Raw genomic sequence first — 21,882 nt, 5'->3', positions numbered from 1 at the left:
GCGTTCAGAGGTTGTTTTTCCCTCTGTCACGTGGAAGCCTTGTTGGTGACATACAGCCACCGGCACTGCAGAAGCTAAACGCTGCCTGTTTGGTGAAAAAGTACCCCTTGTAACCTACGTGCCCGTTTCAGATGTCTGTAGAAAGGCTTTCTTGCTGTGGCTGAAACACTGCAGTACCCTTCATTTAAAGCATTCGAGGCTGTTTACCTTGTTTTTCTGTAACAGACACAGCCGTTCGAGCGTGTGGAGTCACCAAAAAGCAATGCGATCGCGCGCGCCCCCGGGCGCAGTCTCTAAAGCTGAGGGAACCTAAACGCGGAATCGGGGGAGGAGAATTCAGTTCTAAGCTCTGGAGGGGAGGCTGGAAGATGAACAACATCCCGGCCCCGACCCGGGGTGCAGGCACGGCTCCGCGCTGGCAGCCCCCTCTCCCGGCGCCGCCGTTTTTCACGTTTTGGGGCGCGGGGTTCGGGGCCGTTTCCCCGCAGGCGCCCTCCGGCCGCCCCGGCGCTGCCCCGCGGCTCTCGACCCCTTCCCCTCCCGGGGCTCCCCGCGGGGCCGGGACCCGCCCGGGGGCGGGCGGCGGCGGCGGCAGCGTTAGCGTTAGGACCCGGCGGCGGCCGCGAGGCGGGGAGGGGGGAGCGCAGCCCGGCGGTTGTTTACCGGGGAGGGGAGCGCCGGGGCAGGTCTCGGCGCGGCGCTGAGCGCGGCGCAACCGAGCGGCGGGGCCGAGCCGGCGGCTCCTCGCCCTCCGCGCCGAGGATGCTGCGCGGGGGCCCGCTGCGAGCGGCGGGCGCGGTGCTGCTCGTCTCGCTGCTGCTGGCGGCCGCCCGCGGCGCCGAGGGTGAGTGTCGGCCCGCCCGAGGGGGCCCGGCTTTGTCGCGGGGGACAAAGGCCGGCCCTGGGGGGGGGAACCTCCGGCGAGGGGGACCTCCCCGCATGGCCCGGCCTCGTGTTTCTGCAGAGTGCCTCCGCGGCGACGGCGCGTCCTACCGCGGGAACCGGCGGGTGGCCTCCGGCGGCGCCCCGTGCCTCAACTGGCTGGCGGTGCGAAGCGAGATCGGCGCCGCGCTCCCGGCAGGTGGGTGCGGGCGGTGGCGGGCCGGGGCGGCGGGGCTCGGAACGCGGGGAGCTCCGCGCTGACCGCCTCGTGCCCTCCCGCAGTCGCCGAGGATCACGACAGCTGCCGGAACCCGAATGGCGACGCCGCGCCCTGGTGCTACGTCCGAGGCGCCACCGGGATTCCCGAGCGCAGAACCTGCGAGATCCCTCTCTGCCCAGGTAGGAGCGGCCCCAACCGGGACCCCGCTGCCGCCCTCCCCGGCTTTGTCCTTCCCTGCCCGGACTGGGGGCTGGTCACCGGGAAGGGGTCCCCGTGCGATCTCCACTGCCCCTTACCCGGGGCTCCCCTCCAGCCTGCGCTTGGAGGTTTAGTCTTGGTAGCAGAAAAGGCCTCCACCCGTTTTGCTGGTCTGTTTGCACTGCTGTTGAACCGTGTTATAAAAGGCAGTGGTCTGCACATCTAGAAACCGCCGGAAAGTGGGTAGGACCTTAATGTAGGACATGTTACTGCTGTCGGAATGATGCTAAAGGAGTGCCAGGGTGAGTTTGGATACAGGTAGGGTTGGAAAAACTCGATAAAAACAAGATGTGAAGAGAGGACGGTAAAAAACAAAACATCAGGCAGGGTGTCAGAAAGACATGTCAGGCTGTGAGGGAGCCTGCCAGGAGGAGAGCTGTAGCTCAGAGCCGGCTTCTGGGAGAGGAGATGTTAGGATTGGCTGAGACCAAAGCAGGCACTTGTTTTTTGGACTGTTTGCAGATCTCTGAGCCTTTCCAGATGTACACACTGCACTGTCCCTCGGGAACACTGGCCTTGCATGTAAACAGCTTTCCCTCACACGTACTCCCTCTGCTTTCCTTCGCTCTGCTTGTCTGTTGCCTGCTTTTCCCTAAAGGTAAAGCAAAACAAATGTTCTGCTGCCAAGAACAGTCTTGCAGCTTTGGGATCTGGGGAGTTAACTGACCTTCCATCCAGTACACCATCTGTATGTGTAGAGGGTTTGGCCATCCTTGTCTCAGAGCAGGCACCGTTTTATTATAGTTGTCCTGCTGCTCCCCTTAGTTCAGCTTCTCTGGCCTGACCTTAAGTAACATAACTGTGCAGTGCAGGCACCCTGATTTCCTGTTACTAATTCCTCATCTGTACTTCCATTTCACATTCCACTGAGGACTCAAAATGGCTGCAGATAGCAAATCCAGATGGGGTTAATGACAGCTGTGGGGTGAGATCTAGGACCTGCTGAGAGATGGAGGGAGTTTTCAGGTGTGCATGCAAACTGTGCATGGCATTTCCAAAAAGCAGGGTTTTTTTGTTGTTATTCAAGAAAGGCAACAAATATATACATTCTACTACAATAGCTTTTACTGTGATGTGAAAGAGATTTCTTGAAAATCTCATTAATGTGGTTGATAAAAATCTGCAGTGCTGAGAAAGAGTCTGCTGTGAGCATCCATCCTCACGCATCTTTCTGTGGGCTCTGGCTGAGGAAGGCCGTGCTGTACTTAGATAAATCAATGCCTCTGCTGCCCGAAGCGTTGCTCTGATTTAGCCTGTCCATCATGCTAAAGGAGTTTGCTGCAGGGCTGCAAAGAGGGCTGGGTAAAAATGTCCTAGGTTGTTTCACACCATCTGGAGTCTCCTTCCATCAAACCTTCCTGTGTCAGGAAGATTGAGGCAGAAGAGAGATAAATAGACTCTTGGGAGATTTCAGATGGAGATTCTCATCATCTTTTTTCATGTCTGTTCAGCATGATTGAAGCTGCAGCCTGTATATCGATCTGTAGACTAAATGAAGTCATTGTGCATCCCCTGGACTCTTGCTCTGAACCTGGGTTTCATTCTGTTCAGTCTTCTGCCTCATCTGAGGTGATGCCTTACACTTACAGGATTCATGTCAGAGGAAAACAGGGAGAGTGCATTTCTCTTGGTAGGATTTCTGGCAGTAACTGCTTAAGTTACTGTAAATAGTAACTTGTTATTCATGGGAATAAGTGTTTGTCAGTGGGTTTTGAAGATGGTTTGGTGATAGCAGTCTAGATCTGTCCCACTCACATGGTGTGTGTTATTTGGAAGTACTCATCAATGCTCCGTATTTTGTACGTCTCTTTTTTCCTCCCAACAGATGCTACTGCTACCACAGCCCCAGTCCCTACAGCAGAAGTTAATATTTCTCAGGAGGTCAACCAGGTGTTTGAACCAGCTGATACCTTGCCCTCCCGGAGTGAGGCAGCCGCTGTGCAGCCCGTCATTGGGATAAGTCAGAGAGTGCAGATGAACTCCAGAGAAAAGAAGGACTTAGGGACACTAGGTAAAAACACAGGGTTGTGAGCTGGATCCATTCCTGTAGTTCTGTCAGGATGGACTTGTTTCGAGGCTCAGAAAGTGCTGCTGTAACTGGATCTAATGCTTCCAATGCTGCCTCTTTCCTTTCCCTCTTCACAGGGTATGTGCTGGGGCTGATCATGATGGTGATCATCATTGCCATCGGGGCTGGCATTGTCGTGGGATACATCTATAAGAGGTCAGTGGCTACTCTCCTTTGTCCTAAAGCTGTTTTAGGCATAAAATCCTGATTATACAAATCAGGAATATCTGAATGTCTGCAAACCCAACCAGATGCTAATGAAAAGACAAACAGATGCGTAAGTCTTCAAACATCACAAATTGTACAAGAGCTTATGTTGTCACAAGAAAAGAGTAATTTAAGAATTAATCCCACTCTTCTCTATTTCATACATCTGTATGGTATCCTGTCATATTTAAAGTTTCAAACAGCCCTCTTTTTGTTTGTTTGGTTTGAGATGTGGATGCGTGTGATTTGATGTGGCTTTCTCAGGTGCTTCTAGAGGAGCTGACTTCTAGGTGGTAGCTGTAGAGAGCAGAGTCCAGGTGCCCTCACAGGAAGTTTACTTTGCAGTCAGAAGAGCAATCCTTTCAGCAGGCACCTCTTTGCCTGCTTTCCCTAGTTTAGGTAACTTTAGGAGAAGAATAACTGGTGAATCCTTTGCCACACGTGTTGTATTCTGTGAAGCTGCATATCGGGTAGCACTCTTTGGAAAAGTTCCATTTTCTAAAGCTCCTGTCTGCTTTATGGTCAGTTTTGATTCATGTGTAAGTTATGACTTGTTTGGCCACTTCACTGCGCTGCACAGAAACCTTTCTGTAGCTCAGCAGCATCTGAGCATCAGAAGGGTTTGTGGTAATAGGAAGCAGGTTAGTTGTAACAGGCAGGGCAGGATTAGCAAGTACCAGTATAGCTGCAGCAAGTGAAAGCTCGGGCTGTCTCCTCTGGGAAGGTTTGTTCTGTTTTGGCTGTTTGACAGCAGCCTGACACAGCCAAGCAGAAGGAGCCCTTTCCCAAGCTAGGACACGTCCTTATGTAAGTGTTTATAATAAATGCCGACAGAAGAAAAAAAAACAGAAGGAGGAGTGTTACATAAGGGGCAAAACACAGAGCGCTGCTTGTTGAAGAATCTGATTTGAGTTGTCACTTCAGAGAACGCTGTCTCGTGTGCTGGCAGGATTGGCAGCCGCTGCTGCACACTTGTAGGCAGCTTTGAAAAGCTGCCAAAACACTTATGTGCTGACTGGAAACCCCAGCAGCTCTGCCTGTTGGGGATCACAAGCCTCGGGAGGTGTTGAGTGGTGCCTGCCCCACTTCACTCCTTTCTTTGGCAGGAAGGAGCAATACTGAACTTTGTCCTAATGCAGCTTTGCTTTTCCAGATCCAGAATATGCACTGCAGGGCTGCAGGCACAGGATTGCTTTTCCTCTCTTCCTGGATGCCTTGCTCTCAAAACTGTATGTGCAAGCTAGCAGGTTTGGGTGGGTGTGGTGAGAAACCTCTGTGTTTTATAGCTTTTGGTATATGTAGCTTTTCTGGAGACAACATGCTATTAATGCCATCCATTTGTAAAGCCACGCGGATCTTCCTCAGTACAAATTACAGAGGTGTTGCCTCGCTTAGCAACAGGCTGAAAAGTTAAGTAGGCTTGAGAAGCCACTTGTGGTATTAAGCTGTTAGCTGCAGCCGCAGCAGGCACAGCCAGCTCTGAAACAGGCTTGAATAAATTCAGTAATGGCATCACTTGCTACATGAGTTTGTTTGTTGCAACAAAAGCAGAATCTATCACCAGCTTCAGTAGTTGTTTCTGTCAGATGAAGCTAGCTCTTTTGTGCAGCAGTGGGCTCTGCTGCCTCACTGCTCCCTTGGTCCAGCACCAGACCACGCTGTGGGACTGTAAGGTATTAAGAAACATTTGTCAGCTCCATGGTTAGTAGAAGTTTGGCTTTCCAGTCATCATTTAGATGAAGTACTGTCAGTAAATAAGACAATATGGGGAAGGGACAGACTTCACTTAGCTGCATATTTGTGAAGGTTCTCATGGTCCTCTGCCAGTGGTTTCTGGGCACTTTGTATGTGGCTGGAACATCCTTTTGTAAAACAAAGAACTGAGTCTTGCGTTTTCTTTTCTGCCATATCACCTTTACTGACTCTGTCTTCAAGCAATGGCACTCAAACCATGTGTGTATGTATTTATTTTTTCTTATCTAGGGGAAAAGACCTGAAGGAAAAACACGAGCAGAAAGTTTATGAGCGTGAAATGCAGCGCATCACACTGCCACTCTCAGCGTTCACCAATCCTGCCTGTGAGCTTGTAGATGAGAACACGATTGTGGTTCACACTAACCAGACACCTGTGGAGGACACACATGATGGCAGTGGCCCGCTCATGGGGCAGGCAGGTACTCCTGGTGCCTGAGCAGCTGGGGCAGGAGACGTCCAGGCTGAGTGAAGCTTCCAGCTTCCCACTGTGAGCGTGGGGGTTGCGTGTGTTCATTTCTATTTTGTTTTCTTTTTGATGAAAGCCAGATGAAGGTGATGCAGAGGGACAGAGCAATGGGCTATTCATCACTGTTTGAGGGCAACATTCAGTGCATGACCAGCTGGGGACTGGTGTGGTGGATCTTGCTGCTTCCTCCCACCTATCTCCATGGAGTGCCAAGGAGCTGGAGGGGAAGACGGGCCAGGTTCACACCTGGCCGCAGAATCAATAGCTGTGAGTGTGGTCTTGGCTTCCTGTTTTTCTGTTCCTTTCCTATTTAACGGTGTGCACTGTTACTTATGTTTCAGCCTGGAAGCCCAGGAGGGAGCAGTACTGCAGGGACTGAGGGGAGCTTCATGTCAGACCTAGATAATTACACTGATTATAGTTCCTGTCTTTTTTGCTTTAATGGCTGAGAGCTGGAGAATCCTATCCAGAATCCTGCTACTAGAACAGGTGGTGTTTTTTTTCCCCCCCAAGAAAGAATGTATTTGAAGGATGGCTTTGACCAATAACGGTATGTTTAGCCCCAGTGTAAATTTGGAAAAGCTCTTCTCAAGGTCTTGACGAATCCAGGTCTTCCAGGGCTGAGGGCGCATCTCCATTCCCCTGTGGTGCTACATGCACAGCCACAGTTGTAGGTGTCCAGGTGGTCTGCCTCCTGCTCACTTACACAGATCAGCAGACCAGAAGGCTAGCAGCAGATTGTTCTGGAGTGTAGAAAAAAACCCTGCCCTTCGATCACTTACAGCAGGTTGAGCACTGAGGACAGATAACTTTCTATAGTGCCAGCTCTGGAGGGAATGGTCAAGCCAGCTGTGGATTCCAGTGCAGCTGCCCTTGCTCTGAGGCAGGACAAAGTTGCTGCTCTTGTAAGATCCCAAATTCACAGCATGGCTTCTGGCCCAGCCCTCTTTGCACACGCTCAGCTTGTGCAGCAAGACTGCTCACTTACCAAACCTGGCCCTATTAGAGAGATTTTTATAACAACTTTTATCAGCATTCCAGGGACTTTGGAAAGGACAGCTGCTGCAGTGTCTCCCAGATGGCACCGAGGCAAGGCCAGTTCAGGGAAACATCTATCCCCACCTCAGGGGAATCAAGCCATTCAAGTAAGTTTTCTAGCCATCTGCTTTATAGCTGAGGGCCTAACAGGGAATAGCACTTGGCAGCAGGGGTTTTAGTGTTAATGTTTGATTCAAAAAAGGGAAATGTTTTATTTTTAAATGCCTTTGAATACCATTTCTTTGTAAAATGTTTTAAATACCTCATTATGAGAAGGTGCAGATTGTGCTACCTTGTATTAAAGCTTCAATGAAAAATGCTCTGTAAACCTGTGTGGACTGTGGCTCATCTCTATATTCTTCCCTGCCAGAGCAGCATCCTTTTGTTTGTTGCAGACTTCCAACTGAGGAGAGGGGATGATGCTATTACAGTTTGTCAGGCCCAAAGGTAAATCCCTACAAGCAGTGCCCCTACTCCCCAGCACAGACAAGGGACACAGGACGTGTCTCAGTGCTGCCAGCAGCTAGCCCATGACTGGGCAGTGTTCCTAAAAAGCAGCTGTGGGTGTGTGAACTGGACTGACAGAGTAGGCTGGCTCATGGGAAGATTGCTCTCCCTTACAGCCCCTTCCTGTAGTGACGCAGGTCAGTTCTGTTTTGAGGCTGCTCAGCAGCAGCTCTGTCCCTCGGGGCCTTGCATTGGAAAGCAAGGAGACAGCATGGCAGGTTACAGGAGGCACTGACATAGCTGGCATTTTTTCTGCATAAGCTGGCACTTCATAGCTGGCATAAACAAATGCCTCTTGAACTGTGTATTTCAGAATATGATGTTTCTAAGAATGGGCTGTATTTTTACCCCTGATTCAGGAAAGTGGAGACATTCCATGTTCTGCCGGCTCTTGTCAAGTCTTACACAGAACAGCTAGACAGCATCTTCCCTTTGCATCACTCCAGGTGAATGTTATCATTAAGCGCTTGCACAGCATCTCAGTAGTCCCGTGTGTGGCAGAACCCCTGGCTCAAGGAGTTCTTTCAATATCTGACCGGTGTCGTTTTGTTTTTGCCTTTCTGTGACAAGAGAAACTCAAGATGCAGTTTCCTGCTTTATTACATTTTTACACAGACAACACAATCTTGTTTCCACAGCATACATGTACTGTTTTGTTTTTTTTTTTTAATTTAGTTAGAATGTGGAGCTGTGCAAATCACAGTTCATAAATCTCACCCACACATTACCTAGGACTCTTCCCTTCGAGGACCCCTCAAATCCAGCCTTGGGGGAGGGGGAGGAAAGGACAAATCCTATTAACAATCCTGAATCCACTGGACTCAGTTTAGAGAGGCTCTTCCACTGACTCAAAGTGCAAGGAGCCCTGCGTGTTTCTAAAACACCACTACATGGACTACAAACAACCCCAACACACACACCTTGTGTCAGGTGCTGACTGGTCCCATGGAATTGTACAGAATATTTTGAACTCATGGGTAAGCATGAGGGGGGTGGGGTGAAATGAAGCTAACAGAAAAGACTTCACACTCACATCCCACAGTTCAGTACTGAAGGGATGGGGAGGTGCAGGGAGAAAGAAACACACTAAAAAAAAATCAAGTTACACCAAGAGGTTTGTAGAACTTCTGAGCAAACCTTTTGTTTGGTTCTGACAACCACATTAGGCCACCACTGAAGCAGTAGCTTTCTTCCTTCTCCATCTGAAGGAAGAAATACTTCACCTCTCAATGACTCCAAGCTCTTTTTTTCTCCCCAAAGCAGGGAATGACCCCAAGGAAAGTTTCTGCTTGGACAATCAGCCTAGGTGCTGCAGCAGCAGCAGTTGCAAGAACCTTCAAAGGGAGCAACTTGCAGGGAAGGATAAGGTAATGGCAACTGAATGATTAGTTTTCCAGCTGCTACTCCTAGTGAGATGGAGCAGTCTCCATCACTCTTCTGTTTACTTACAAGTTCATCCTTTAAGTAGCCTTGGCCACGTCTCACTTTATCATCATCTATGCACAAAGTGTGAGCCACTTCAGGCCTTTACCTTTCCGAAGAGCACCTTCTGCCATCCTGTCACCTCATTTCCACAGGCTGAGAAGTTCCAGCAGCTTTGCCTTTCCAAGGATGCTCACAGCCATTGTCTAGTGCAGTTCTACACATTCAGGTTCAAATGCTCTCACCTGGGGTAAGGTCCTTGGGCAGGCAGACTTACTGTACAGGGTCAGAGTCTGAAAATGCTTAACAAGCTCATTTTCTGGCTGCCCATCCAGTGGGGCAGGTAGAGCTCAGTCTTAGTGTTTCTAGGTGGGCTTTCAGAGGTATTCAAAGGCGGAGGAAGAAAAAACCCACAAAAATAAAACAGAAACGCATACATGCTTCCCTGTGAGAGCTGCCCAGTTCCTAGGCTTGTTTACACTCCCATCCTCAATGTCAAATGTCAGTGGGCTGTTCTGGAAAACACAGGCACAAACATATACACGCACACACACACACACAGTCCTGTTTGGGTCTTTTGCCAGATGTCCAATTTTCCCAACTTTCTGAGCAGGGCAGTCAGTGGGAGAAGCAGTTCCAGAAGTGGTGGTCCTTGCCCAGGAGAGTTTCCTATAGCAGTTACCTCCCTGGCTGATGGGCCAGAGTGGCTTCACAGCTTGCAGCCAAGTTCTAAGGCACCACAGTAAAGAAGCCTGAAAAGGCCAGAGAAGCATTTCTCAAGCCAGAAAAATAGTGTTGAGCAGCTTTCATAGGTGCAGTTGGCAGGAAACAGTCCTTTTTGCTTCTGAAACATGCCAGAAATCCACAGTGAATCAGGATGTCTGAGAGGAGGGCACTGGGTGGGGAGAGAGAGGCAATGCAGCGAATGCACAGCATGGTGCCCTGTTAATGCCCTGAAGTGGCTGAAGTGCATCTCCCTCCCTGTTGCTCAACTCCAGCAGAAGTGATGCAGGCAGCAGAACGAGCTGACTAGGTTGTGTTTTCAGGTAACTTGTCACGGTTCAGTCCGTACTGCACACTCACGTTGTGGTCCAGCTCCTCCAGCTCAGATGGGAGGGGGATGGCAAGTTCTCCCAAGTAGAGGGAGAGAGCTTCGAAGGAATCTTCAAGCTTGGAAAAAGGGGGCCTAGGGACAACAATGAGGAAGTGTGAGTGGGGAACATGAAGCAGAACAGCATGTGAAATGGCTGGGCCAGCTGTCCATCCAGGCTACCGTCCCTGCACAGAGGTGTGAGCAGGAACATGATTTCCCCCATTCCATTTCAGAGACAGACAAGATCACATCTGTTCGGGCTATTAGTTTTTACAACTGATGACCAGGAAGGTCCAGCTCTTTTGGAACCCTGGTCTGAAGCTGTGAACTTCACAGCTAAAGTGAAATAGAATTAAGTATTTCTATTTCATACCTGCTGCCTAGGTCTGCCCCTACTTTTTTCATGAGAGAAATCCTGACCAATCAGTCCTCCCCTACCCTTAGATGCTTAGTCTTAGATGCTGCTTAAGAGACCTTTACCATACTCAGCAGCCTCTCTTTCCAAGCTGTTGTCAGGCTTTCCTCACATGGAAGCCTTGGAGCATTCCCACAGAATGCTGGAATCCAGTCCTTTCCTGCTCTATGTGCAAAACAATCCTTCCACCAAGGGTAGATGCACACATCCTCCAAGCTCACCTAAGAGTTCTCCCAGCCCCAAACCTACCTGCTCTCTGGTTCCAGTCTACAGCAAATGGCAGCCAGAGGGAAAAAGGCTGGAGGACAGTCAGCAGGAACAAATTTTTCCCAGAACAGCTTAACATTAAGGCCAAAATCCAGTGTGCGTGGAAGACAGTCTGGGTCAGCATAAACCTGGCCTATGATCTAGGGAAAAATGAGAGGAGTGTTGAAGTACAATAAGAGTCCCCGGATGTTACCAAGCAGGGAATTCCCAGCATTAGGGAGGGGGCTCCTTCATTCAAAGTTTTAGGGTGAAAAGGAGAGAACAGAAACACCATTCCTCCTCTCCTATGGCAGTATTTGCAGGAATAAGCAAGGCACTGCGCATATCAGACTCAGCAATATGGCCACTGTTGCAGTGGAATTGCCCAGACACACTTTATCTCCAAGGTTCTTCTGCTGGAAGATGCAGGATAATGTACATCTCCCAGAGAACTCAACAGTGTCCCTCTGCTGTGCGCTGGTCAGGATGACGTAGCCCCCCTGAATGCAGGCAATGAATACAACCTACATCACCATCCCATCCCTCCTCTTCCATGCAATCATACAACACCTCCAGCAAAGCTTCGTATTCATGGAGCTTGACTTAAAATGGTGCTGTGAAGGCAACAGCACCACAAATTTCAAGTTGCTCAGTTAGTAGCAAATTGAGCACCCCACAACCAAGGGTAGGGAATGGAAAGAACAACTAAAAGCAATACCCAGAAAGTTACAGGAGAGACATATGAGTGGAACAGCGATAAGTCCTGCCCCACCACTCAGAGTTTTGTGCTCACCACAAACCCCACTGTCTCACTGAGGTGTGCTCCACCTCCAGTGCCTATAGGGGACTTAAAATGTACTAAGAGGGAACCTCCCCACAGCAGAGAGCTTAGGGTGATCTGGGCACAAAAAAAAAGTCAGTGTCAATACAGATTTTCACATGGGGAGAATATTAGGTTTAAAGCTTCATCAGGTATCACAGAAAGGATGTTATTTATAACTCTCAGGCTCTTCCATGCCAATAAACTCAGCACTACAACCTACAACTACAACCACATCCTGTAGCGAGACAGCGAAATGCCTATTATGTATTTTGGCAGTGTTACTTCCTTATCTGCTTTTTGAGTGCTTAACTTTTTTTTTTCTTTTTTAGCATTTTTATTTTGGTAACAATTGAAATGTTCATATCCTACCACCCCATTTTTTTTCCTAGGTTTTAATCCCACATACAGATTTTTTACGTTCCTAAATCTATCACTCAAAACCACAACATTGTCCAAGAGGAGGGCTCAATACAAACACAGCTCCTGGTGAAGCCACAAAGATTTATGCACAGATACCTTCTTTGTTCTCTTTATATCCAAACATTGAAGATGAAACTGTGCTGGGTCTCTCCTAGTGTTCTTGTAACTGTTGCATTACCTGTATATCTAACACCTCACCCTTCATCTGTATTTTCACTGTCTTACATACTAATATAACTTAATTACCTTGCAGCTTAAGTGGTGCTCTCTGCTCTGCAGGCAGGAAAGCCCATTATGGCATAAGATTGTGCAATGGCTCAGAGATATGCTAGGCCAGCAGACCTTAAGGTGTATGCTTCATTAACAGAGCTGCAAAGAGGTTTCAGTTTCTCCTTTGAAATCATGTGCCTTCTACACTGGAAGTCCTGAATTTACTGAGGATATGCAGCTGAGCACTCTTTTATTCTGGCAACAAAAGCAAAAATAAAAATCACAGTTCTGGGGAACATCTCTTCTAAGAAAATGGATACTAGGACTGATCAGTACTTGACAAGAGGATGGATGTGGAATAAGCCTGCACTCCCAGCTTAATTCACTGTGCTATCAAAAAAGGCTATACACTCAATGACAGGGCTTGGTAAAATGCATGAAAGGAGATGGCAACAGGGAAAGGAAAGTCCACTGAAGATGCCATGTAATGTCCTGGACTTACCTCACAAAGAACTATCCCAAATGAAAAGATGTCCACTGTCTCATCATAGCTCTGTCCTGCAGGAAACATATGGCATTCAGCTTTGTGACAGACAACTCCTCACCCAGCTATTCCAGGATCTGCCAGCATCTCTCTCAGGCTTGGCCTCCAAAGCTTAACTAATCCTATTCCCTTGAGGGCCCTACAAATGGGATACAAAGCAAGGCTTAAATCTGAGCAGGGTCAGTTGCCCCAAGATACGTGTATCAACTGCATCTTTGTATACACCACTATCACATACTTTAACTCTGCTTCTGTCTTGTACTGGGGAAGAAAAGGACAACACAGGGAAACTTCACATACCAGAGATGTAAGGAAATGCTACAGATAGCTTTGGAAAGCTGCCCATTTCCATTGACTGGTGTTCTAGTGCCTCTCTACATAGCATTAAGTCAGCATCCAGCTTCACCAGCAGCCAGTCCCCACTGCAGCGACTGCAGAGGTAATAAATTACACACTAGCAGTGCTCTGAATCTGGGAACACAGACTGGCTCCAGCAGGCCATTCTCTGCTTACAGACACACCCCTCCCAAGCCAATATCCAGTAAACAGCTTTTTTTCTAGAGGTGACGTCAGACTGCATTCTTGCTATTCTCCTGACAAATGCCAGGTCTGACACAGCCTTCAAGCAGCAGCCTGCAGGCCTTTAAAGAAAAACAGGAGAGTACACAAGAAAGCAACGTGAAGAACTGTTGAGCATGGGGAGAAGAGCCAAGTCCTCTTTTCTCTGGTGAGCTAGGTTGGGCAATGCTGATAACACAGCCACCCCAAATGCTCAGCCCGGTCAGACAGACCTGCTTATCAGGAGGAAATTGAATCCATTATATTTCACCCTTACCTCAACTCCTGCAGGGACAGTTTTTCTCCTAATGAACACAGTTCATTCTGTACAAAACTGAGGGTTTTAAGCCAAAAAACAGATTTCCCTGCACTTGGACAACTTCTATCCTCACCCCAAGCCCAAGAGTTCAGCAAACCTGTGTGCAGATGGCTTCTCCCTGGATCTACACACCTACACACATAAGCCTCCTGGACAGTTACAAAGTGTGAAACTTTAACAGAAATTGTTCTGAGGTTCTGTCTTCTTTCAGGTACTGTACCGTAACAAGTTTAGTTTTGCCACTCTCCTGAAGAATCCCAGTGTCTGCCAGAAACATTCCCTCTGCTAGTATGAGGGCTTATCAGGACAGGTACAGCAAAAGAAGAGCAGCTAGGGTACCTGCATGTATAAATACACTCGTGTGTTAACAGCTCTGAAAACAAAGGCTCTCACAGGTTTGATGTTACTAAGGTTGGGAGCTCTCTGTAATCCTATCATCCCTATCCTTGACACAGGCTGGCTCCTCACCCGCAGCCTGGTATGACTGTCTCACCATTTAGCATCTCTGGGGCCATCCAGTACGGGTTGCCAACCACTGTGTAGCGCTTCTTCCTGTCGCTCTTCCGCAGGGTTCGTTTCTTGGCAGATGGCTTCTCCAGAGTGGGCTTTTTTCTTTCCTCCACAATCAGCCGAGACAGTCCAAAGTCAGCCACCACCACTGTCTTATCCTGCACAGAGGATTTAGAACAAACTGCTGACTTCCCCCAGCTCCTTTCAGGAGCAGAGAAACTGCAATTCCTGTTCACTGTCAGCAGCAGCGAAAAGAATCACAGAATCACAGAATCACCCGGGTTGGAAGGGACCTCAAGGATCATGTAGTTCCAACCCCCCTGCCTAGCAGGGCCACCAAACACACACATTCAGATCAGGTTGCCCAGGACCCCGTCCAACCTGGCCTTAAACACATCCAAGGACGGGGCATCTACAACCTCCCTGGGCAGCCCGTTCCAGGGCCTAACCACTCTCCTTGTATAGAACTTCCCCCTAACATCCAACCTAAATCTTCCCTCCTTCAACTTCGATCCATTTCCCCTAGTCCTGCTGTTGTCAGCCCTTTTGAAGAGTTTACTCCCCTCGTGGGTGTAGGTTCCCTTCAGGTATTGATAGGCTGCTGTGTCAGTATTTAACAGTTGAGATGAACTGACTCTTATAACACTGACTGTTAATAGGAGACGCTATTAGGAAAGGGGGTAAGAGATCAGTGAAGAAACAGTGAAAGCAAGATCAGTCTGGAAAATCTTATGTGAAGATGAAAGTCCCTTGTTTAGGGCACCAAACCCTCTCTGAAATTAGTCCCACTCTGACTGGTGAGGGCTGTGAACTCAACATCATGAGGAGAGAATCGGGGAAGGAAGACGACATGGGGAAGAGATGCGTAGCTCACCAACTTGATTAAGCAGTTATGTGAATTCAGGTCTCTGTGAATGATGCACATGGAGTGCAGGTAAGCCTAGAACAGAAGAAAACTCTGTTAAGGGTTTCCAAGCAAATATATCCCTTCACATTTACAAACACCAACAACCGTGTGCTAGCAGCCTGGCAGGATCCACAACCCCTCAATCATCATCCTACTGAAGCTGCTAACCCTGACCCAGGAGCTTTGCCCAGTGATGCAGGAACAGTTTGACTCACCATTCCAGAGGCAATTCCTTTGGCAAAGCTGACCTTCTGCTGCCAGGGAAACGGGTCCTGAAAGACAAGTCCTCACCAGTCAGGGACTATCTTACCAACCATCTGGTGACAACTCCTCCTCCTCTACAGGGACTCTTACAGAAGACAGAAAACAGTGATACAACTCCAGCAAAAAGGCACTTCCTGCTCCAATCTACCCACAGCTAAGAAAAAGCTTTTCCACACAGTTCCACAGGAAAATACTATCAACAAGCATCATAAGGCTGGCACACCCACAGTGTGTTGTCAACCTCATGCCACAATAAGTAGAGGCCTACCAGGCTTCCCCTCAGCACGTGCTCACCGCATTGCGGAGGAAGTCCTTCAGGGTGCCACCCTCGATGTACTCAGTGAGGAGATTGAGCTTCTTGTCCTTGTAAAGTACACCAATGAACTTCAGCACATTGGGGTGATCCAGGCTGCGCATCACTTTCACCTGGGAAACAGAGACACATCTCAAAGCATGAAGCAACTCCTGATAAATCCCCTCTGTACATTTATACTGCTCCTGTCCAACAGAGGACAGCATTCCTATCCTGGAGGTTACCTCCAGGCACCAGAGTGCACTCAACCCCTAATCATAAAGCATTCAATTACCTTTTGCCTCTTCATTTCCACATCATGCAATTAACCTGATCTTAGTCTTTAAGGAAAGCACCCTTGGGTTCAGCAAACTTCTCAGAGACAGAAGTTCTGCAGAGCAGCTATCTGTTCTGTACTGCCTGTCAGGATCAGAATAGTGGCGTCAGCTCTTTAGGGAGCTGCCTGCCTTTAAGCTAAATGAGACTGAAAAGCATGCTAGGCAGCCGCCAAGAAAATAGTTTAAATACAACAGCAGTCTTAAACATCTTATGGATATTGGCCTGCATCACTTGTATTTGTGCAAAAGGCTCAAGGGAAAACTCCTTTATGTATTTGCACAGCTGCTTGCATCAGACTCTGTTTTATATCACTGAAAAATTAATGAACTGAGAGCTGAAGTCATGGCTACTGCTCAGTGTAAGCAAGTCACACTTTGCTGCAGCAAACATTCAGCTGGTGTCAGGCTCTCTCTGGTGCAACATCTCCCTCCTTAGCACTTTGATTCCTGCCAGTCTGCTGGCACGATAACGCTCTCACTGGGGAAGATGGAGGACTGTCACTGCACTCATGGCTCAGAAACTTCTGGAAATTTGCTCCTACCTCTGTCAAAAAAGTCTTCTGCGTTTCCTCATCACAGCGAATCAGCTCCTTCATCACCATCACCTTTCCTGTTGCTTTGTGAGTCACCTGATGGAAACAGAAACCACAACTACAGGCCAAGTTCAAGAATAAATAGCTCCAGTGCTCTTGTGTCTCTTCTGAAAAGTAACATCCTCCCCCTCTATCCAGAGAAGGCATTAAAGAAAAAACTCAGAGCCCAGGGATCTGAAGAAAACAACATAAATTTTCTGCTTTTGGAATTCAAAGATTCTGTAAGTGAAAGAGAAACTCCCTAAAGCTGATAGAGGGTCATAGCAAGAGACCAGCAGCATCCCAAGAACCAGAGCTAAAGTCTCCTTTTTACAAAGCTTATGGCTGAGCTGTCAAAACCTCTGAAGGCATCAGATCTGTACTTGTGCATGTCTCAAGTTGCCTTACAGAAAGCACCTGCCCAGCACGATGCTCGCAGTTTATACACAGGTTCTATCAGCTGCATTCTGTATCAGCAAAGAAATAAACGTTCACTTGCATAAGAAATGAAACCAAACAACGCAAAGCTACACTACACTTTGGTATGCTTTGGTATTAATGGAGGCGTGAAGCTGACTGGTTTCTAATGAGCATATCAAACTTAATCATGTGCAAGAACTAGGCTGCACAGAATGTTCACTTAAGGCAGGAGGCAGTTGTTTTACCATGCTCCTTAGGAGCAGTGTTTTGCTACCTACAAGAAATATCCCAATATGGCACACACCCAGAAAAAACACACCATGAACACCGGGCAGTGCACTTCCTAGCTCTTGGCACTGAAAGCATTTCCAATTCTAAGAGCTGCCTGTATCCAGATGGTTTATGGCATTCTACTGTTTTCTAGAGGTTTCTTTTGATCAGTTCTGCCTTGCTTGTACAGATACAGGAGTGAATAGGAATGTGCCAAATTCTAATAAGTGAGTTTTCTTGGAGTCTCCCTTTGGAGTCGCTTTGCTTGGATAGCTAAATCTCTTTGAAATTTCTAGGTAACTAAATAACCACATTCTCTCTAGGAACAGAAAGTGACTGTTCTGACCAGACATAGTACTTGCTGCAACTAAAATTCAATCCAAAGATCAAGAAAGTTGTTGCTTTTTTGCCTCATACCTTTTAAATAAAACATCTGTCAGAAAACCTCTAGAATTGCAACCCAGAACATGAGGCCCAGTCATAATATTTCAGAAGCTTGTGAGCTTTTGCAAACACTGTGGCACTTCAGTTCTCATTTGAACCACGGCACATAGCAGGGCTAATACAGGTGGAATACAAATGCATGAAATAATAGAACAACACAACAGAAGCAAGAGAACGATATTCTTCTGCTCCCATTTGAAATCAAGCATCCATATATAAGTAGCGAGCCAGGGAACACTATGCATTTCAGCCAGGGACATGAAAGCCAGGGATATCTAATACCCAAAGATAAAGGGAAGTGTAGGGACAAAGACAAGGCAAGGCTAAGTGGTATTCTTAAGCTGACATACCAGCAGAACTGAAACAAGTGTCATCATGGAACTCCAAGAGGTCAATTTTAACTCCCAGAGCATGCACCCAAACAGAATGGCTATCAGGTAATTTGAGCAGAAAAAAAATGCCTTTGTGCCATTGACTGTGGGGACGCAGATGACAAAAGCATGCGACAGAGGAAAGGTTCTGCTTACCTGGACCTGTTATTTGTCTATGAGCAGAGGAGAAGAGAAATATCCTCATTAGTACAGTATAGTATAGTAGTACTGGCCCACCACCATCCATGGAAACATGTGATGAGTGAGGTGTAAGGAGAGAAGTCCCATAACATGCTGAATATTTGAGTACTGAGGAGCTCATACCACTTTCAGTAAAGCAGACAAAGCTGCCCTGATGCTGCAGATGCTAGGATAACAGCTCCTTAAGCACTCCTATTCAAGATCAGCTTAAAGGCAAGAGAACAGAACTGCTATTAATGGAGATTTTTAACTGTGACAGCCATGTAAGAGCTGATGGCTACCACCACATTTAGGCTCTGATCACAGTTCTGAGCTCACTGAATCAGCCTGGCAAACCCTTCAGTATGCCACACTAATGGTGGAAGAGCAATACTGAACTGGGGACTTAATGCACTTCCCTACTCTCCCCACTTCACCCAGGTGCCTGCAGTGACATGGGCACTCTAACTCAGGAGATGAGCCAGTATAGCCAAGATTGACATTTGAAAGGGACAAAGAAACAGAGAAATGGATCTCACTGAGCAGCCCAGGTGAGTTCCAAGACTGACCACTATCAGCAGGACAAAGAAAGGCCACACTGTTGAGGTTTACGACATAGACTGCTGTAGACAAAGTAGCTGATGAATGCTTGGGGAGGTCCCTCACCTTGATTGCTTGTCCAAAAAATCCTTTTCCTAGTACTTCTCCATGAATGAGATCACATGGCCGGAAGATTTGCTGGGAGCAGCTAGAAGAGGAACGTAGAGATTCAGAGCGACTGATGTCGCGGCTCAGGAGGAGGGGTTCCTTTGGAGAACTGGGGCCAGGAGACTTAGAAATGCTGTTACTTCGCCTAGAAAGTAAAGGCAATGAGATCAGTAAAGCTGCTAGGAAGCTTTTGGTTCAACATATATCATCATTAGCTCCTAAGGAACCAGTTTCCAGATGCATTTTAGTGCTCTTCACATCACAAAAGTCAGATGCTCTCCCAGCACTGTGGAAGCTCCTCACAAACCCAGAGCAACTTCCAAGCCTGAAGTGCCTAACAACAATGCATCCCCTGCACTGTCAATTAGAGGTGGAGCTCCTGAGGAGGAAGAAGCTGTGAAAATGCACCTTTCATTACTTCTAAGCAAAGATTAAAGTACTGGCAAATGACTGAACAAATGATGAGTGCACCAGTCTACAAAGACAAGTTTTTTTTCCCAACTACCAGTCACATTCCCTTTGAGGACACATTCTTCCCCAGCCATTTAAGGCTGATAAAAATCTGACTTTCTGTTTTCTAACCATAAAACCAGTATCTTCTCTATGGTAGAAGTAGAGCTCCTCAGTTTTATTAAGTTTATCACTCTGACAGGGAACAAAGAGAGCGCATCCAGCAGTAGGACATGAAGGCCTCAACTGCTTCACCAGTGGTTCATACCAAGGCTCATACCATGGATTAGTCACATCTCTGCAGTCATTTTCAACCACGGGGCCTAAGCACAGAGCAGCCCAGCCAAGGAGCACAGGGCAAAGACAAGCTAGTCAGAGCCTTCAAGGCTTTACCTGAGGGATCGTCGGCGGAGCGTTCCTTCCAGATTCTCCTTGATGTCCAGTGGAGAGATGGAGTGGGGAGAGATGGGGGACTTTATGTGGGTGGGAAGCCGGGTGTCCAACCGAAGCCTGTCTAAGCGCTGTGAGACAGGGTCATGCTCTATCAGCAGCTGCAGCGTCTGGCTTGTCTTGCGAATCAAGTCCTCCACCTTCGAGCAAACCAAAGGGAAGGATGGTAGCAAAGAGCAGGACTATGAATGGCAGCAGACAGAGGAGACACAGCAGAATGCCCTTCAGAAATCAGGGTTCAGTTTTGGTTTAGTTGCACACACCACAGTTGTCTACCAGACAAGACAAAGTAACAACACAGAAGTTTCTCATGCTATTCAAAGCCTCTTCTGTTCTGGTCAAAAATAACAGACCAACTTTTTTTTTTTTTTTTTTTAAGAGATGTTTGAAAACAACACAAGATTTCACCCTGAACAATGCTGAAAAACATTGCTAAAGCTGTTGTGTTCCTAATGTTCTACCCAATGCCAGCAGTAAAATCTTCACGTAGTGAAAGCAGAGGTGGTCTCACTACACTCTCGCAGCATCACCTGATAGCTGTAAAAAGCATTTTCTTGTAAATGCAGACACCAAATATATAATTTTTTTTCAATGGTAACCTCATACCTAGGATAAGCTGAACCTCTGTCTATTACCAGATGCCTCTAAGGTGATTAGAACAGCAGACTTCACTAGTAATACACATTAAGTCTTCACAGCTCTCCATCCTCTAACATGCCACAGCTTTATGCTTTCCTTATCATCTTCCTCCATGACTGAATGCCACAAATTCAGAACTGCATCCTAACTACATTTCCTCCTAATTCCCTCTTCAGCTAGAGTAAGCAGCAAAGTTTGTCTTTGTGCCTGTTCTTACTGCTAGCACGAGTACCGTGGGTGAACATATACACTGTATGTAGGGTGGGAGAACAGTGCCAAGAGACAGAACAGCTTTAGGAAGAGAGATGAGAAGGAGGCTTTAGAACAGAACTCGGCCCACCTCCTCCACCTGTAACGTACGAATGGGAGCTCCGTTAATTTCCAGGATACGATCTGCAGGGTGGATGGCATTTCGGACATCTGGGCTGATGTGCATCCTGTTAACTCTAAACACAGGTATTACAGTGGTGAGGAAAAAGTCAATTTGGCCAGAATCATCAAAACTGTTTGACCTCTAATGCTTCCCTTTCTATTAATATTCCCTTGAAGTAAAACAACGCTAATTTCCATTAGAGTCAGTGCTTAGGTTTGAGCTGGTTTGGGGAGAGCTTATCATCTGTTCAACGGCAAAAATTGCTACTCCATTACAGTTCTTAAATGTTCCCGTTCCACCAAGACAGACCTCCACAGCAATTAAAGCAGCTGGCAGGACAGCAGTACTGCAGAAGTTTTACCAGCTCCCTCTGCACAGACATGAGCTTTGCACACAGCCTTGTCATACTCACTCCTTCACTTGGACGCCAGTGGCATAACTGGAGCAGCCGCCCTCAACAGACACGGAGAAGCCCCTCTTGCCATCAGTAGCTGCTGGCATGGAGATGAGTGTCAATGTATAAGGCAGCTGCTCGCGCAGAGACTCAGTGGAATGTTTTTCTATCATCGGTGTCAGCACAATCTGGTTATGGCATTTTCCACTGGAAGAAGTGAAGAGAGTCATTGTAGTAGCGTCCTACCCCTCACTGCCAAACTCACACTTCTGAGTTATTTCAGTGGCCCTAAACTACAGTTTTGATGCTTGTTCCACTCCTTTCTCCCCCCTCTCCCTCCCATTAAAGGCAGCTTCCTGATATTCCTTCAGCCTAGCATTAAGCTGAACCACATGAAGTCAGCTAAATGTGGCTTACACATAGAGCAGGGAGCAATGCAATTTCCCATTGGCAAAGCACGCAACTCTGTCTCACCAGTAGAGAGTGGAATGCTGCACCAGTGCATAAGTGTCCCCATCCTCAATGATCACTTTGCAGCTCATACAGGCAAAGCACTCAGGGTGATACTTGTATTCTCCAGCCACCTACAGACAGAAAAGGGAAGTGCTCAGCAAAAACAAAATCCATCAGCGTTTGCAGCTACTGCCTTCCTCTCATTGATTTGGTCATTCAGATCTCAGAGCTGAGGAGCAGCTTTTACTGGAGAGTTTCCTTAGCCCATTCTGCCTTTCCAGAACCCCATCCCTGCTGCTTTGTTTGCAAAACTTCGCTTAAACAAACATGTCAACATGCAAAGCAAAGCCTGCGTCCAGGAACCTCTGTTACATTTGGCAGCTGCTCTGCTATCAA

The 21,882-nt window shown here is 47.6% G+C and overlaps 2 protein-coding genes across 4 annotated transcripts in view; one reads left to right on the top strand and one right to left on the bottom strand.

The window, feature by feature from the left end:
- Nucleotides 1-762: 762 nt before the first annotated feature.
- Nucleotides 763-7,222, top strand: PIK3IP1 (phosphoinositide-3-kinase interacting protein 1). Its single transcript, XM_042829077.1, has 5 exons — nucleotides 763-1,081; nucleotides 1,165-1,281; nucleotides 3,186-3,371; nucleotides 3,506-3,584; nucleotides 5,619-7,222. The coding sequence occupies exons 1-5, from the start codon at nucleotides 763-765 to the stop codon at nucleotides 5,824-5,826; spliced, it is 909 nt and encodes a 302-aa protein (XP_042685011.1). The 3' UTR covers nucleotides 5,827-7,222.
- A 755-nt stretch (nucleotides 7,223-7,977) lies between these two features.
- Nucleotides 7,978-21,882, bottom strand: part of LIMK2 (LIM domain kinase 2) — a 30,896-nt gene continuing 16,991 nt past the window's right edge. For 2 of the 3 annotated variants that reach the window (XM_042828809.1, XM_042828810.1), the window contains 13 exons: nucleotides 21,508-21,617; nucleotides 21,052-21,240; nucleotides 20,607-20,712; nucleotides 19,571-19,767; nucleotides 18,686-18,872; nucleotides 16,305-16,391; nucleotides 15,427-15,558; nucleotides 15,084-15,140; nucleotides 14,836-14,901; nucleotides 13,945-14,119; nucleotides 12,533-12,588; nucleotides 10,581-10,738; nucleotides 7,978-10,009 (listed from right to left, as the gene is read on the bottom strand). In XM_042828809.1, the coding sequence (XP_042684743.1) occupies nucleotides 9,853-10,009; nucleotides 10,581-10,738; nucleotides 12,533-12,588; nucleotides 13,945-14,119; nucleotides 14,836-14,901; nucleotides 15,084-15,140; nucleotides 15,427-15,558; nucleotides 16,305-16,391; nucleotides 18,686-18,872; nucleotides 19,571-19,767; nucleotides 20,607-20,712; nucleotides 21,052-21,240; nucleotides 21,508-21,617 (1,677 nt within the window). In that variant the 3' untranslated portion in view covers nucleotides 7,978-9,852. The other variant, XM_042828811.1, reaches the window with a different exon arrangement.

This window comes from Centrocercus urophasianus, unplaced genomic scaffold, assembly GCF_019232065.1.
Source record: "Centrocercus urophasianus isolate 14NV4802_14NV808 unplaced genomic scaffold, USGS_Curo_1.0 seq_30, whole genome shotgun sequence".
Lineage (NCBI taxonomy): Eukaryota > Metazoa > Chordata > Aves > Galliformes > Phasianidae > Centrocercus > Centrocercus urophasianus.
The sequence above is the reverse complement of the archived record's forward strand: the minus strand, read 5'-3'. Positions and strand labels throughout refer to the sequence as shown.